Genomic DNA, 18,244 nt, shown 5'->3' with positions numbered 1-18,244 from the left:
AAGGAAGGAAGGAAGGAAGGAAGGAAGGAAGGAAGGAAGGAAGGAAGGAAGGAAGGAAGGAAAGAAAAGAAAAGAAAAGAAAAGAAAAGAAAAGAAAAGAAAGTTGGAATCAATATAGAAAAACATTTAGACATATTTATGTTTTTCTTTTTAAATAACTGCTTATTGACTGGTGCTCCAAGGTCAGCCCACTCCCCTTGGAGAGGCATGTGCCACTCCCATGGAATGGGAACATTATCCACCTGTTTTTCCTGGTCCCCCACTTCTCTTTGTTGTTGAAGAACTAGCAAGGTCCTGACTATCCAAGTTTCTCAAATTAATTCTAACTTTCTGGTGCTATCAATCAGAAAAGTCATTTGGGAAAAATTCTAAACAATTATTGGTCCACAACTACTTTTTATTTGCCTTTGAAATAATTTGTGTGCTTTTAATCACAGATTTAAATTATTAATTCCATTTTGGATACAGTATGAGCACTCCTATTGCAGAAAGTTCTCACTGAAGAGGGTTGAAAGAAAACTATCTGAGGCATTTCTAGTATTCAGGGGAAAGCAACTACAGAATTGAATGTTTGTTTAAGAATCACCATAAAATGTGCAATTCATATGCAGAAAATAGAAGATTCATGATTTGATATTTGATCTTCCAGAATGATAATCAACACCTCACTTGTGTAGACAAATAAAGCCAACCACATTACGCAACCACACACCTTAAACATTTTAATGTTGAAAAATTCCTTTCAAATAAGTGTAATATCTCAGTGGATGAGTCCAGGATGATGTATAAAGAAATGTGGGTTTATATCCTGGACTTAACATTTAATAACCATGGAAACTTTGTAAAATCTGTGGACTTCCCTGAGCCTCAGTTTCTTTATCTCTAATAGGGGTGTAATAGCAATGACCCAGTCTGCTCACAAAATAGTTTGTAGGGACAGTGTAAAAGTACTTGCAGAAAAATGTAAACAATGTATATAATATTGAGAATTATGAGCCAGTTAAGCCAATTGGACCTTCTTCAATATGAAGCCCCCCCCACCTTTGGTTGCCTTATTTGTAAGCATTGACCCTTTAAGTAAGCTAAAATTTATTGAGTATCTTTTCTGAAAATTACTGAGCTAAATATTGTTATATTCTTTGTTTTTTACCATTTGGCAATGAAGAACCCAAGGATAAAAGAGGCTGACTAACAACCAAATTTATACCTGAGTTTCCAGAAATTAAAACTTAACTCTAAACTTACATGTTTTTTCTACTACACCATACTTTTGGAGGAAATTCTCCTTTCCTTAATCTCCGGAACAACTCCCATTTCTTTAAAACATTCAAAATAGAGGATTCACTGTCCAGAGCTAAACGGGAAGAGAATGATCTGAAGACAATTATCAAGCTAGGGTGGCAATACGTCCTAATTTGCCTAGGACAGTCCCTGTGTAGACTGATTATAATTATCCTGACGAAATCTTGATATAATTAGCAAAAATGCCTCCCTCTCTTTTTACTCTCAAAAAAGTTTTGGTTTGAATCTGAGGTGCTAACGCTGACTCTACACTGTGAAAGTTAACCAGAATCACCAAGTAATTGGATATGTGTTTCTCACCTGTCAGCTCTACATATCAAAATCATAGATGAAATGTGCTAAAGATTTTCTTTAGCTTGGTGTGATGGCTCATTCCTGTAATCCCAGCACTTTGGGAGGCTGAAGCAGGTGGATCACTTGAGGTCAGGAGTTTGAGACCAGCCTGGTCAACATGGTGAAACGCTGTGTCTACTTAAAAAAAAAAATACAAAAACTAGCCAGGCATGGTGGCACATGCTTTTAAGCCCAGCTACTCAGGAGGCTGACGTGGTACAATCACTTGAACCCGGGAGGTGGAGGTTGCAGTGAGCTGAGATTGCACCACTGCTCTCCAGCCTGGTTGACAGAGCGAGGCTCCATCTCAAAAGAAAATAAAAAGAAAGAAAGATTTTAAGTTTATGTAGTTAAGCTAAGCTTTATGTACATGACTGGAGAAGATAAAGGCCTGGTGAATAATTAGACTGAAGAGACAGGAAAGACAAGAGAAATAGAAAGTACACAAATGAAGAACTGTGAGGCAAGCATGTGTTAACATATTCAGAGAAAAATGATCTACTGGCTCACAATAATATATGTTAAAAGGCAGAGGAGGATCCCAAGATGGCCAAATAAGAGGCAGTTCCAGAAAACAGCTCACAGCGAGAGAGATGCAGAAGCTGAAGGGTCTCCACAATTCCAAACGAGGTACCAGGTTCATTTTGTGGGTCTGGTTGGACAGTGGGTATAAACCAAATAGGGCAAGTTGCAGCAAGGTGGGGCACTGCCCCACCCAGGAGGAGCGTGCAACCAACCGGAGGACTGGGACATCTCCCACTCTGGGACTTCGGTTGGATACAGCACTCTACCCAAGCCCTCTACAACCCACAGAACAGGAGATCTTCAATGGGCTGAAAAGCCTCAGCAAGCTGCCTCAACAGGCCAAAAGAGCAACTCGGGCCCTGGGGCTGCCAGCATAGATCTAGGCGGAAGCACTGGCGGATGCCAAGAAAGCCAAAAAGCTAGCTAGACAGAGCTACCCGCCCCCAGTAAGAAGAGGAACAGAACACAGGAAAACATCATACCCAAATGGTATGATGCCCCCCCCACCCCACCCCTGCCACCGCACAAAGCCCAGCAGGCCAAAAAATTCTCACTCCAGAGTTAAACACCCAGAACGTCAGTTAGAGAGCGACCAGGAATGTTCCAGCTAGGCAGAAGGGAAGCAGCCATTACAGAGGCCGGCCTAATTTTCCTGAGTAAATAAAACACGCCGCAGCTCCACTGAATCTGTGGCAGCCCAGCAGCACCTCCACAGGCAGGCAAAGGAAAGGCTGCCTCCCCAAGCAGCTACCTGCGATCAAGACTATATAAATCCAAGAGATGGGGAGAAACCAGTGCAAGAATGAAACCATCAAAAACCAAAACGTCTCTCCCCCACCATGAGCTCAAGACTTCTCACCATCAAGGGAACAAATCAGGAAGGAGAAAGAATTTGATGAATTGACAGAAGCAGGCTTCAGAAGGGGGGTAATAACAAACTTCTCTTCTGAGTTAAAGGAACATGTTCTATCCCAATGCAAAGAAACTAAAAACCTTGAAAAAAGTTACATGAAATGCTCACTAGGATAACAAACTTAGAGAAGAACATAAATGACTTGATAGAGCTGAAAAACACAGCACAAGAACTTCATGAAGCATACACAAGTTTCAATAGCTGAATAGATCAAGCAGAAGAAAGGATATCAGAGATTGAAGATCAAATCAATGAAATAAAATGAAAAGGCAAGAAAAGAGAATAAAGAGTGAAAAGAAATGAACACAGCCTTCAAGAAATATGGGATTATGTGAAAAGACCAAATCTACGCCTGATTGGTGTACCGGAAAATGAAGAGGAGAATGAATCCAAGCTGGAAAACACTCTTCAGGATATTATCCAGGAGAACTTCCCCAACCCAGCAAGGCAGGCCAACATTCAAATACAGGAAATACAGAGAACACCACAATGATACTCCTCTAGAAAAGCAACCCCAAGGCACATAATCGTCAGGTTCACCAGGGTATAAATGAAGGAAAAAATACTAAGGACAGCCAGAGAGAAAGTTTGGGTCACCCACAAAGGGAAGCACATCAGACTCACAGCGGATCTCTAGGCAGAAACCCTACAAGCCAGAAGAGAGTGGGGGCCAATATTCAACATCCTTAAAGAAAAGAAATTTCAACCTAGAATTTCATATCCAGCCAAACTAAGCTTCATAAGTGAAGGAGAAATGAAATCCTTTATGGACAAGCAATTGCTGAGGGATTTTGCCACTACCAGACCTGTCCTGCAAGAGCTCCTGAAGGAAGCACTAAACACAGAAAGGAAAAACCAGGACCAGCCACTGCCAAAAAGAACCAAATGGTAAAGACCAATGATGCAATGAAGAAATTACACCAACAAAAGGGCAAAACAACCAACCAGTAACAAAACGGCAGGATCAAATTCATACATAACAATATTAACATTAAATGTAAATGGACTAAATGCCCCAATCAAAAGACACAGACTGGCAAATTGGATAAAAAGCCAAGAACCATCAGTGTGCTGTATTCATGAAATCCATCCCATGTGCAAAGACACACACAGACTCAAAATAAAGGGATAGAAGAAGAGTTACCAAGCAAATGGAGAGCAAAAAAAAGCAGGGGTGGCAATCCTAGTCTCTGATAAAACAGACTTTAAACCAACAAAAATCAAAAGAGACAAAGAAGGGCGTTACATAATGGTAAAAGGATCAGTACAACAAGAAGAGCTAATGTTCCTAAATATATAAGCACCCTATCTAGGAGCATCTAGATACGTAATGCAAGTCCTTAATGATCTACAGAGAGACTTAGACTCCCGCACAATAATAGTGGGAGACTTTAACACTCCACCGTCAATATTAGACAGATCAACGAGACAGAAAATCAATAAGGAATTCCAGGACTTGAATGCAGATCTGGACAAAGTGAACTTAATAGACATTTACATAACTCTTAACCCCAAATCCACAGAAAATACATTCTTCTCAGCACTACATCACACTTACTGTAAAATTGACCACATAATTGGAAGTAAATCACTCCTCAGCAAATGCAAAAGAATGGAAATCATAACAAACAGTCTCTCAGACCACAGTGCAATCAAATTAGAACTCAGAATTAAGAAACTAACTCAGAACTGCACAACTTCATAGAAACTGAACAACTGGCTCTTGAATGTTTACTGGATAAACAATGAAATGAAGGCAGAAATAAAGATGTTCTTTGAAACCAATGAGAATGAAGACACAACATATGGGAATCTCTGAGACACATTTAAAGCAGGATCTAGAGGAAAATTTATAGCAATAAATGCCCACGTAAGAAGCAAGGAAAGATCCAAAATTGACACCCTATCATCAAAATTGAAAGAGCTGGAGTAGCAAGATCAAAAAACTCAAAAGCTAGAAGAAGACAAGAAATAACTAAGATCAGAGCAGAACTTAAGGAGACAGAGACACAAAAAAAAAACCTTTCAAAAAATCAACAAATCCAGGAGCTGGTGTTTTGAAAAGATAACAAAATAAATAGACCACCAGCCAGACTAATAAAAAAGAAAAGAGAGAATCAAATAGATGCAATAAAAAATGATAAAGGGGACATCATCACCAATTCCACAGAAATACAAACTACCATCAGAGATTACTATAAACAACTCTATGCACACAAACCAGTAAATCTGGAGGAAATGGATAAATTCCTGGACACTTGCACTTTCCCAAGACTAAATCAGGAGGAAGTTGAATCCCTGAATAGACCAATAACATGGGCTGAAGTTGAGGCAGCAATTAATAGCCTAACAACTTAAAAAAGCCCAGATCCAGATGGGTTTACAGCCAAATTCTACCAGACTTACAAAGAGGAACTGGTACCATTCCTTCTGAAACTATTCCAGACAATACAAAAAGAGGGAATCCTCCCCAACTCATTTATTGAGACCAATATATACTAATATCAAAACCAGGCAGAGGCGCAACTAAGAGAAAACTTCAGGCCAATTTCCATGATGAACATCGATGCAGAAATCTTCAATAAAATACTGGCAAACAGAATGCAACAGCAAATCAAAAAGCTTCTTCATCATGATCAAGTAGGCTTCATCCCAGGGGTTCCAAGACTGGTTCAACATACACAAGTCTATAAATGTAATCCATCACATAAACAGAACCAAAGACAAAAACCACATGATTATCTCAATAGATGCAGAAAAGGCCTTTGAAAAAATTCAACAGCCCTTTATGCTAAAAACTCTCAATAAATTAGGTATCGATGGTACATATCACAAAATAATAAAAGCTATTTATGACAAACCCACAGCCAATATCATATGACTGGGCAAAAACTGCAAGCATTCCCTTTGAAATCTGGCACAAGACAAGGATGTCCTCTCTCACCACTCCTATTCAATACAGTATTGGAAGTTCTAGTGCTAATATTAACTAGAGAGAAACAAAGTGTATTCAAATAGGAAAAGAGGAAGTCAAATTGTCTCTGTTCACAGATGACACGATTGTATATCTAGAAGACCCCATCGTCTCAGCCCCAAATCTCCTGAAACTGATAAACAACTTCAGCATGGTGTCAGGATACAAAATCAATGTGCAGAAATCACAATCATTTCTATACATCAATAACAGACAAACAGAGAGCCAAATCAAAAGTGAATTCCCATTCACAATCGCTACAAAGAGAATAAAATACCTAGGAATACAACGAACAAAGGATATAAAGGACCTCTTCAAGGAGAACTACAAACCACTGCTCAATGAAATAAGAGAGGACACAAACAGATGGAAAAACATCCCACGCTCATGGTTGGGAAGAATCAACATCGTGAAAATGGCCATACTGCCCAAAGTAATTTATAGATTCAATGCTATCCCCATCAAACTACCAATGACCTTATTCACAGAACTGGAAAAAACCACTTCAAATTTCATATGGAACCAAAAGAGAGCCCGCATAGCCAAAACAATCCCAAGCAAAAAAGAACAAAGCTGGAGGCATCATGCTGCCTGACTTCAAACTATACTACAAGGCAACAGTAATCAAAACAGCATGGTACTGGTAACAAAACAGAGACATAGGCCAATGGAACAGAACAGAGGCCTCAGAAGCAACACTACACATCTACAATCATCTGATCTTTGACAAACCTGACAAAAACAAGTAATGGGGAAAGGATTCCCTGTTTAATAAACGGTGTTGGGAAAATTGGCTAGCCATGTGCAGAAAGTAGAAACTGGACCCCATCCTGACACCTTACACTAAAATTAACTCCAGATGGATTAAAGACTTAAACATAAGACCTAACACCATAAAAACCCTAGAAGAAAACCTAGGCAAAACCATTCAGGACATAGGCATAGGCAAGGACTTCATGGATAAAACACCAAAAGCAATGGCAACAAAAGCCAAAATAGACAAATGGGATCTAATTAAACTCCAGAGCTTCTGTACAGCAAAGGAAACAATCATTGGAGTGAACTGGTAACCAACAGAATGGGAAAAAATGTTTGCAATCTACCCATCTGACAAAGGGCTAATATCCAGAATCTACAAAGAAGTAAAACAGATTTGCAAGAAAAAAACAAACCTATTCAAAAGTGGGCAAAGGATATGAACAGATACTTTACAAAAGAAGACATCTTTGAGGCCAGCAAATGTGAAAAAATGCTCATCATCACTGGTCATTAGAGAAATATAAATCAAATCCACATTGAGGTACCATCTCACACCAGTTAGAATGGTGATCATTAAAAAATCTGGAGACAACAGATGCTGAAGAGGATGTGGAAAAATAGGAACACTTTTACACTGTTGGTAGGAGTACAAATTAGTTCAACCATTGTGGAAGACAGTGTGACAATTCCTCAAGGACCTAGAAATAGAAACACCATTTGACCCAGCAACTCCATTACTGGATATATACCCAAAGAATTATAAATTGTTCTATTATAAAGACACATGCACACATATGTTCATTGCAGTACTGTTTACAATAGCAAAGACCTGGAACCAACCCAAATGTCCATCATCAATAGACTGGTTAAAGAAAACGTGGCATACATATAACATGGAATACTATGCAGCCATAAAAAGCGATGAGTTTGTGTCCTTCACAGGGACATGGATGAGTCTGGAAACCATCATTCTCAGCAAACTGACACGAGAACAGAAAACCAACACCGTATGTTATCACTCATAGCCGGGTGTTGAACAATTAGAACGTGTGCACACAGGGAGGGGAGCATCACACACTGTGGTCAGTTGGGGGGGGTGTAGGGGAGGGACAGCTGGTTGGGGAGGATGGGGAGGGATAATGAGGGGAGAAATACCAGATATAGGTGATGGGGGGATGAAGGCAGCAAGCCACCTTGCCATGTATGTACCTATGCAACAATCCTGCATGATCTGCACATGTACCCCAGAACCTAAAATACAATTTTAAAAAAAAAGGCAGTTTGGAAAAGCAAGATATTTTCTCCATCATTTGATGGTTTTTCCTAGGAAACAAGTGGAGGGGGTAAGAGTGCATTTTTCATTCCCCAAAGAGATATTTTAGCAAGTTTGATTGTTTCGGCCCTTGTGTTTTCCTATGAGTGTGTGTTTGCCAGGGACCCACCTCTTGGAAAGAATATCAGTTTCAAACCAGTACCCAATTATGCTTTTCACTAATTCATAACTTTAAAATGACAGCAGAGATTTGTCACCTTTTACTCCAGACATTGCCAACCTCAACATTTTCTTCTACTCTTGTTGAATATCAATTTTTTTAGATAATTTTTTTGTTTTTGCTATTCAAAATCAAAGTTTTATATACACATAGTGAAAATGTAACTGTAATTCTCATTCACTGCTGGTGGGAGTGTAAATTGATGTAATCACTTCCAACACAGCAATAACTACTAGTGTTGAAAGTATATTTACCCTTTAATGCCTCAATTTTTTCTTAGATATAAACTCAACAGAAATGTTTATACATCTACCACAAGACACATATTTAGAAATGTTCAGAGTAGTATTATTCATAGTATCCCCAAACAGGAAGTGGTCCATATTCCATCATCATTAGAACGAATAAATAAATTGTGGCTTGTTCATACAATAACACACCATGTTCAAAAACCAAAAATAAGATGAAATGAAGATGAAAGAACCACTCCACCTTACAACTTGGATGAATCTCACAGTCATGTTTACCAAAATGAACTAGACACAATAAGAGAGTAATATGTATGATTCTCTTTACAAAAAAAATTTAAAACAGGCAAATCTAATACATGATGTTAAAGATTAGGACAGTAGTTACTTCTGGGGAGAAGGATGCAGGTGGTGACAGAGACAGGCTTCTGAGGTCTGATAATGTTCTATTTCTTGATCTGAGTGAAACTTATAAGGCATGCTTTCCTTGTGATCATTGGGTTGTATACTTATGATTTATCACTTTTCTGTGTGTATGTATATGTATTACACCATAACAAAAATATTTATTAAATTGTGCATCATTTAAAGGTTCTTTGGCTACTCTGTAGATAAAGTAACGTATGAGAGAAGAGTGGGAATAAACATCCAAACGCGGACCCTGTTGAGGTTGCTCAAGTGAGATCTGAACTTAGACCAGGGAGGAGAAGTGAAAAGGTAGAGGGTGAAAGCACTGATTTTGAAGGCAGAACAGGCTTCATGGGAGAAGTAATGAGGGAAATAGAGGAATTAAAGCTGGCACGTAGTGTTTGAGGTTGACTGATTGTGTGATCACAGAATTATCAGATTTGAGGATAGAAATCCAGAGGCATGTTTTGGGGCATAGGAAATTTGAAATATCAAAATTTTCAGCAGGATATACCAATTCAAAGCTTGAAAACAGGCACAGCTAGAACAATAAATTTAGAACTCGTCAGTATACAGATGGTATTTATAGCCATTAAATTGGAATGCTTCATAAGTCTGATCTCAACCCTTCAACAGTTTATCAGTGACCATAAATAGAGGTGTAAACAAACCCACACATTAACAGTGAAGTAATACACAGAAAACTTGTAAAAGGAATTTCAAAGCATGAGAAAATATAGTAGGAATAATTAATTACCTTAGGTTCAAATCATCAATTACTTCACACTAGCAGTGCGACCTAGGCAATGTACAAAAGACTTAAAGATTTAATTTCAAATGAGATGCATTTGATTCAACAATTAAGATACAGCAGACAAAACAAAAACAAAAACAAAAACAGTCTACAGATCAATAAAAAGAAGGCAATACAGTTTTCTTATTTTATCCTGTACTGTTCTATCCCCAGACCAAGTGTCACAAGATATGGGAATAGGTTCAGGGAAAAAGAAAATTAAAAGAAACATTTGGAAACAGTGACACATGAAAAACAACTGAAAGAAATGGAGCTGCTTAGCTGGAAAAGACATAAAGTGGGAAGAGGGAATGGTGATTAAACACCACCTTCAAACACTTCAAAGGCTGACATTTAACATTATTTTTTCTTAAAAAACTACAAAAGGCAGAATTAATTTGAGATGATAGGTAGGTAGGTAGATAGATGATAGAGAGATAGATAGATGATAGATAGATAGATAATCAGATAAACAAATCCTAACACAAAATAACACAGAATTTTCTAACAATGATATTTGAGTTGCTTAATAAGGTAACTCTCCATTGCCAAAATATTCCAGCAGAGCCTGTGTGGCCACTTGGAAGATTCATGGATGAATGGATCATTGGTCTAGAGTCTCTAAGTTCTTCCCAACTCTGAGATGTTATGAATGAACAAGCAATTATTTTGAAAAGAAAGAGAACAAGAATGCAAGAAGCAGAGAAGAAGGAGCAGGAGAAAGGGGAAGAAAGGGGAACATTTATAACATCACACCCTTTCCCTGGCAGAAAAAGACAAACTAACAAGTAAACACTGAAGAAATTTAGGGGAAAATGAGATTTGTGACAGGAGTGTGGTCTTCTAAAGCAGGTTTTAATATCCTGAAACATCTCCCTATGCCGAAAGGAAATTTCCTGAATTTTATTCTTTTTCTAAAGAACAGCCCAACTGTAGAAAATAGTCAGCATTCTATAGTTATAAATAATTTAAACCTATCAGTCACTCATTTGACATCTCTCATTTCTCGTGTTACACCATTTTTTTAAACATTACATGCAATACCCACATGGTGAAATTGGAAATAATTTTACAAAATGATTATAATAACTCTATTTTTTGCCCCAAACATTTAGCTATTTGTGCTCTACTCCTTCAGAAAATAGTTTGCTTTCATAGTAAAAGTCTTCAGAACCAAGTAATTTGAGTAGCATGCCCTTTATAGCAACATTCTGCAAATTCTACTATTTCCAAATAAAGTAGTGTGCAGATTTTCAGGACCACAGTGTTTTACTATCAAGTTTATTTCCAGTGACTTGTTTATCTAAGAGTTTCCAATGACTGCAATACTTTCTAAAAGGTAAAAAGGCATACTTTTTAGCACCATGTGTAATTATATGAATGTATATAGATAGACAATAAGTGAAAAGCAGAATTTTATATACATTCACTTATGAAGCAGCGGGGGTGGGGGATCATTCTGTCTATTTGGAAAATAATTATCATTTTCCAAAAGTGAAATGGTAACATAAATACAGATGTTATAGAAAATAGTGCATATTTTAGTAAAATATTATTTCTTTCAAGGTTAGCATGATGGGACTATCCAAATTCTTTGAAGGATTCTACTCTTCCTCATTTTTTTTAAAGAAAATGCAAACATCTACTAAAATTGTTTTGGAAATAAGACATTTGTCCATTTATTATTCGTTTAACTGGAGAAGAATTACTTCATTCAGACACTCAAGAATGTCAACAGTCTTGTTTATAATGTATTTAATAGAGTACCTTCTTTATTAATTACCTGTGGATCCAATCTTCAGGCTGTTCTAAACAAGAAACCGAGACTTAATAAGCTGTTGGCAGACACTGAGGGTCTCAATGGGCTTCAGTGGCCCAGAAAGAGTAGATATAGACATGTAAATTGCCTATTTTATGCCTTTATGTATTGTAGAAATCTGCCTTACAGTTTTGTGTAGCCACAGAACAGAAATAGACTAACTGTTTTTTTAGTAAACTCTCTGGAAACAAAAATCTTCCCAGATATTTATTGTTAGGAAAATCTAATCTAAAAATTCTTCTGCCCAGCCCCTTGGCAGCATCCCAGTCTTCCATCTGCTTTGTGCAGTTGGATTCCCTTGGCTCTTTACTCATAAATGATTCTCTCAAGCATTAAAAGTCACCTGATAGACACCAAAGCCATAATTTACAAGACCCAGGTGGAAGGCATTCGGTACTTTTGTTCTTTTTTTTGTACTTGAAATATGCAATGAGGCTAAAACTCATTATTATTTTTTTAAGTCTTTTTCTCTTGGCTAATGTAGTAGATTAGCTGTGTTATTTTTTAAAATTTGCATTAACTCTAAGTGAAAATAGAGTAACATTTGTAAAAAGAAAAAAGATTAGGGAACACAAAGGCTTCAAACTGAGCTATAATAATTTTTTTTGTCAGAAATCAAATCCCAAATCAATAAAACAACCTTTAGGTCCGTTGTTTTAGCGACTAATAATCTTGTTATGCACATTTCAGTTGGTATTTGGAAAACATTTAACTCTGCAGCTTTGCAGAAATGATATTCCCACTTGAACATAAAGGAAGTTGTACTTATTGAGAGTTTAACTTAACAGTTAGTGCACAACAAAATTAGTGCCCGTTTCATGTTCTGGAAAAATGAAATATTAAAGTCCTATGGAGATGTCATATTTATATATACAGTATTTCAGAAATCAATGGGATACTCAAAAGATTAAACAGGAACATCCTTTACTTATGGAACACAGGATAAAATAAATCTAAAATTAATTGTCATACATTGTTTTGAATGACAATGAAATGACCTATCCTATCAGCTCTAATTGTGAATACAGATTTTTCAAGAGTACCTTCTTCCTCATTTATTTCCAATAGCCAGGCATTCCAAAACAAAAGTTAATTCTGGAAATTCTTGTGTATGAAGAGAGGCTTTTGACCAGAGAAAGTGCTGTTTGAAGCAGTCAGGAGATCGAGCTTGCAACAATTACTGACAAGCTACTGTGTCTTAATGTCAAGCTACAAGTTCCCTGGTTCACTGGTGCAAGACTTATTTTACACAAATTGTGAATGAAAAGACAAGCAGTAAATCGGGGGGAAAAAAGTGAAGAAACTTTTATTAAATACCATGCAACCATGTGGCACCACTCCGCAAAGTTGATTATTGACTAACTTTAACAGCAGACCTTTTTTATCCATTCTTTAAACTTTTTTATGGAGGAGATAGATGTCCTCTGTATTGGGGGTTGTGGGGGGAACAGCTGGAAGAGGCGGCAGATAGTTGGAAGGTGGAGGGTAAGTTGGAGGTTAGAGGAAGGAAATTAAAAGATACATTGATAAAGAAGGGGTAGGGACCAAGGAGTTACGCAAGGAATAGTTTATGTAAAGCCACAGAGAAAGTGGCTTATGCAGGAAACAGCAGGTCCTTCTGCAGCTTTGTCTTTGCTAACAGTAAGCAAGGCTAAGAGGGAATGCTTAACGAACCTGGTAAGCAACTGCCTGGCTGTCCCACTAACAAGCCCATGGATTTCTCAGTTAAGGTCACTTAAAACTTGCAAATGTTATTCAGCTGCTGAAGACTGTCAAAAATCACTGATTTTTTTTTTTTTTTCTGACACAGAGCCTCGCTCTGTCGCTCAGCCTGGAGTGCAGTGGTGCAATCTCAGCTTACCGCAACCTCCGCCTCCTGGGTTCAAGCAATTCTCCTGCCTCAGCCTCCCGAGTAGCTGGGATTACAGGTGTGCACCACCATGCCCAGCTAATTTTGTGTGTGTGTGTGTGTATTTTTAGTAGAGACGGGGTTTCATCATATTGGTCAGGTTGGAAAAATCACTAAATTTTATAGCTTTAAGATGGAATCTTATAAATCAAGAAGTCCCAAGGCTATGTTTTTCCAGATAATAATCACTTAAACAATCCTAGCCTTTGTGTGGAAAGTATAGGAGGACAGGCAAGGTAGACAGGGCTTGAGGGCTTGGCAGTTGCTTCCTTTTGATCTCTGGGGAAGGAGGTGGGGGTTAATATGCATTCATTAATCAATACCAACATTGTATTGAAAAATTTGCAACTAGTTAATGATAATGGATTCTTCTGAACATTTTACACGACAAATATTCTTAAGTTTAATTTCAAAAAGACGTGGAGTTTATTTCTTTTTTTTTTTTTTTAAGATAGGGCCTTGCTCTATGCCCTCAAACTCCTGTCCATAACCTCAAACTCCTGGGCTCAGGAAACCCTCCTGTAGTAGCTAGAAATATAGGCATCTGTCCCTATACCTGGCTAGTTTCTTTCTATTTTTTGTAGAGACTGGTCTCACTGTGTTTCCCAGGCTGGCTGATTCTCCCTCCTCAGCTGCCTAGAGAGCTGGGATTACAGGTGTGAGCCACTGTGCCATGCCTAGCCCTGGAGTTTCTAATATATTGGTAATACAATTCTGATATTTCTCTTAAGCATGGATTTTTAAGTGAAGAGCTGGAACTTAATTTTTCTAATTGACACAACACTGTTTCAACATTGTCTTAGTCAGTGGTTCTCAGCCTGGGAAAGAAGGGGAAAGGTGATGTTGTCCCCCAGGGGACATTTGGCAACATGTGGAAGCATTTTGGTTGTCATTACTGGGAGTGTTATTGGTATCTAGGGGGTAGATGCCAGGGATGTTGCTAAACATCCTACGATGCATTGGACAGCCTCTCTCACAAGGAAAAATGATCTGGCCCAAAATGTCGATAGAGTTAAGATTGAGAAACCCTGGTCTAATCTGAATGCTTTAAATATTATTAAAACACATGGTAGGATCAAGAAGTTATTACTGCATTTTCATTCATACAAATTTACTCAAAGGCAGTTTGAAAAACAGACCCTGACTAAAACAGTATATGAGTTATACAGGGAAAAAAATATGACACATTTGTGATTTGAAAAAAAGCTGAAGGGAAAAAAATTAGGTATTTTTATTCATAACAGCATTGCCATACAATTTTTAATGCACTAGAAAAATAAACTTCTTTCACTGACATTATGCTGAAAGAAGCTAGGAACAAAATGGTTATAAATTATCCTTGTCACAAATTCTAATCTATCATCATACTGTTATTTCTAAAATATATTAATACACCATCTAAAAACAGCCCTCTTATTAGAAGCTATGATACATAATAACAGTCAGAAGATAAATGCACCAATATTAATTTATTATAAATTTTTTAATTTCTCTGGATTACAGGGCAATGAAAGTGTGTAGGAGGTGCTTATCGGAGAGTAATCCTGTGGTCCTGAAGATAGAGAATGTGCTCAGCCATTTAGCACCCACTCATCTCCTTTCATTTTCCCTTTCCTGGTAAATTTTCCTTTATGTTCATAAAGACAGATGCCATTGCTGTGGGAATCACTTTGGTTTAAGCCCCTTGAGAAAAACAGTAGCTACCTATATTAGTCTGTTTTCACATTGCTATAAAGAAACACCTGAGATTGGGTAATTTATAAAGAAAATAGATTTAATTGGCTCACAGTCTGGTTCAAAGAATAATTAAAAGATGTAGGTCGGGCGCGGTAGGTCATTCCTATAATCCCAGCACTTTGGGAGGCCGAGGCAGATGGATCCCCTGAGGTCGGGAGTTCGAGACCAGCCTGACCAACATGGAGAAACCCTGTCTCTACTAAAAACACAAATTTAGCTCGGCGTGGTGGTGCATGCCTGTAATCCCAGCTACCCGGGAGGTTGAGGCAAGAGAATCGCTTGAACTCGGGAAGCGGAAGTTTCAGTGAGTCATTGCACAAGAGCAAAACTCTGTCAAAAAAGAAAAGAAAAGAGGAAAAGGTATAATTTAGGAAGTAAAAAAAATCAGATTTTCCCTCATCCTTCAGGGCCTGAAGGCACAAACTCTAACAGCAGGGCGCTTACCTACCCAACTCCGCAGGCACACCCTGTCTCCAGCAAGCTCACACCACTGAGGGCACTGGGATAGCAATGCGCTTGCAGGTCACCTGGCACTCTGGTACGTTGTGGCTCCTTACCTCTCTTTACAGCAGCAGCAACGTTGACTGGAAGCTTATTAACTGTGTGTTACGGCCACGGGCCATGTGTGTTAGAATTTTACATGAAATTAACATTTAATACTCACAGGACACCTATGAAGCAGGTGCCACAGCTCCCATTTTGCAAAAGGGGCAGCTGAGGTTCCCAGAGGCTCAGCACCGTGGGCGGCAGCACACACGGCAAACACAGCAGAGGTGAGCCCAGACCTGCTTCTGTACCCCGCTCTCCTAACCACAAGGCTCCCCACCTCCCAGAAGGCGGTCGTCATCCCGGGGACGACCAGCCAGCTCTGAGGCAACAGCGTCCGGGTGCCTAGCAGGGTGGCCAGGAGGCCGTCCTCCTCCCAGCAGCGCGTCTCCGCCCTCGGCAGGGCCCGGGCTGTGACTCCTACGGAGGGTTCCCTGCACCCTGGCCTGAGAGGCGGGCGGGGAGGGGCCGCGGGGCGCCAGGGCGGGGCTCGGGGCGGCCGCGCCGGGAGCCGGAGCCCGCAGCGGGAAGCGGCCGCCACCCGGGCCGCGCGGGGCAAGGCGAGGCGGGGCGGGGCCGGGCGTGACGGGAAGGGGAGGCCGAGCGGATCGGGAGCAGCACCGCGCCAGCTGGGCTGCATCGGCCGCTCACCGAGGCCGCGATGGGGCTGGAGACGGAGAAGGCGGACGTGCAGCTCTTCATGGACGACGACTCCTACAGCCACCACAGCGGCCTCGAGTACGCCGACCCCGAGAAGTTCGCGGACTCGAGCCAGGACCGGGATCCCCACCGGCTCAACTCGCATCTCAAGGTGATGCCCGGGGCGGGTGGGCCCAAGACCCCGCCGCGGCCGGGAGGTGCGGGCGCCCCTCAGCCCCACCCACCCTCGCCACCGGGTCGGTCCCACGGGGTCTGAGACCCACGCTCTTTCCCGGTCCCACCCGCCACCGGGCCGCCTGCGTAGCCAGGAATGCTTAGCCAGATTTCTGTGCACCCACTGTGACCCTAAGGGATGAGGGGACGCCCTCCTGCTTCCCCTGCCCAGAGCGCTCCCGGTTCCCGGGGCGGCAGGTGGGCTGACAGCTCCGGGTCCCTGCGTCCTGTCTCCGCAGCTGGGCTTTGAGGATGTGATCGCAGAGCCGGTGACTACGCATTCCTTTGACAAAGTGTGGATCTGCAGCCATGCCCTCTTTGAAATCAGCAAATACGTAATGTACAAGTTCCTGACGGTGTTCCTGGCTATCCCCTTGGCCTTCCTTGCGGGAATTCTCTTTGCCACCCTCAGCTGCCTGCACATCTGGTGAGATGGGGCACACCGGGTGGGACCGGCTTTCTGAAACATGGGCATGTTCTTCTGCCACCTGCCCCCTGCCTCTGCCCTCCCCTTCCCCCAGGCCGGCGGCAGGAGGAGGAACCCACATCTAGTAGGAAGAACTAGAAGGCCTTGAAAGGCACTGCGCTTCCTTTAGAGTAACAGTTTGGGCTTGGAGTTTCAACAGGAGAAAGAATGTCGGCCTTTCCTGGTGTGTGATTTTCCTTACATACACAGGCTGGGGCTGAGTGAGGAGGCAGATACCTGGAACCCATCCTTCCTGCCACAGGCTGTTCTCAGGGCCCTGTTGTGACTCGTGCCTGCGGTTCTGGGCAGGGCTCTTCTTTCTTTCATTGCCTTTTATTTAGTCTCTACCTGTGCTTGGGGTAAAACAAGGGTGATCTCTGAGCAGAATGCCGCTGATAGCAGAATTGGACGGGGATGTCATACCTGGTTAAGCAGTGCTGTGGAGGGGCTGCTTCAACTTTGCCCCTGGTAGATAAAGGCTGGGACTCAGAGGAAGGGGAAATGTGTGCAGTTAAGGCGAGGATCCCCCAATACAAACAAATGAAAACTCCAGTTTCGGGTAATGAATGAGAAGTCCTCCAAACTACTTTTTCACTGATGAGACACAAATAGGAGTGGCATCTAGTTAAAGGGAAAAGAAATATGGAAGCCCACTGGATATCGATAGGATGTTTTGGGTAACTGTATTCACACTCAAAATATGTCCTAAACTGTAGAGAACATTCTTAAACATCTTTTGAAATTTTTTAAGGAAAATGTCATATTTTACCAATAAATGTTGTTGTTTTAGAAAATATCCACTTTGGCCGGGTGCAGTGGCTCACACCTGTAATCCCAGCACTTTGGGAGGCCAAAGTGGGCAGATCACGAGATCAGGAGTTTGAGACAAGTCTGGCCAACATAGTGAACCCCATCTCTACTAAAAATACAACAACAAGGCCGGGCGCGGTGGCTCAAGCCTGTAATCCCAGCACTTTGGGAGGCCGAGACGGGTGGATCATGAGGTCAAGAGATCGAGACCATCCTGGTCAACATGGTGAAACCCCGTCTCTACTAAAAATGGAAAACATTAGCTGGGCATGGTGGCGCGTGCCTGTAATCCCAGCTACTCAGGAGGCTGAGGCAGGAGAATTGCCTGAACCCAGG

General features: G+C 40.7%; 1 protein-coding gene and 1 long non-coding RNA gene across 3 annotated transcripts in view; both read left to right on the top strand.

Annotated features, from left to right (window-relative positions):
- The first annotated feature begins 6,780 nt into the window (after positions 1 to 6,780).
- LOC116550294 lies at positions 6,781 to 15,409 on the top strand. Its single transcript, XR_004268316.1, has 3 exons — positions 6,781 to 6,792; positions 9,656 to 9,662; positions 15,290 to 15,409. It is a non-coding gene; the product is annotated as an uncharacterized LOC116550294 (long non-coding RNA).
- Positions 15,410 to 16,043: 634 nt separating this feature from the next.
- Positions 16,044 to 18,244, top strand: part of CAV2 (caveolin 2) — a 9,196-nt gene continuing 6,995 nt past the window's right edge. Inside the window, exons 1-2 of one of the 2 annotated variants that reach the window (XM_032276220.1) lie at positions 16,044 to 16,570; positions 16,872 to 17,059. In XM_032276220.1, coding sequence (XP_032132111.1) covers positions 16,421 to 16,570; positions 16,872 to 17,059 — 338 coding nt within the window. In that variant the 5' untranslated portion in view covers positions 16,044 to 16,420. The remainder of the gene's footprint in view (positions 16,571 to 16,871; positions 17,060 to 18,244) is intronic. The other variant, XM_032276221.1, reaches the window with a different exon arrangement.

The sequence above is a fragment of the Sapajus apella genome, unplaced genomic scaffold (genome assembly GCF_009761245.1).
Source record: "Sapajus apella isolate SASKATOON/1434 unplaced genomic scaffold, GSC_monkey_1.0 scaffold7, whole genome shotgun sequence".
In the NCBI taxonomy this organism is placed as follows: Eukaryota; Metazoa; Chordata; class Mammalia; order Primates; family Cebidae; genus Sapajus; species Sapajus apella.
This window is presented reverse-complemented; position numbering and strand designations above follow the sequence as displayed.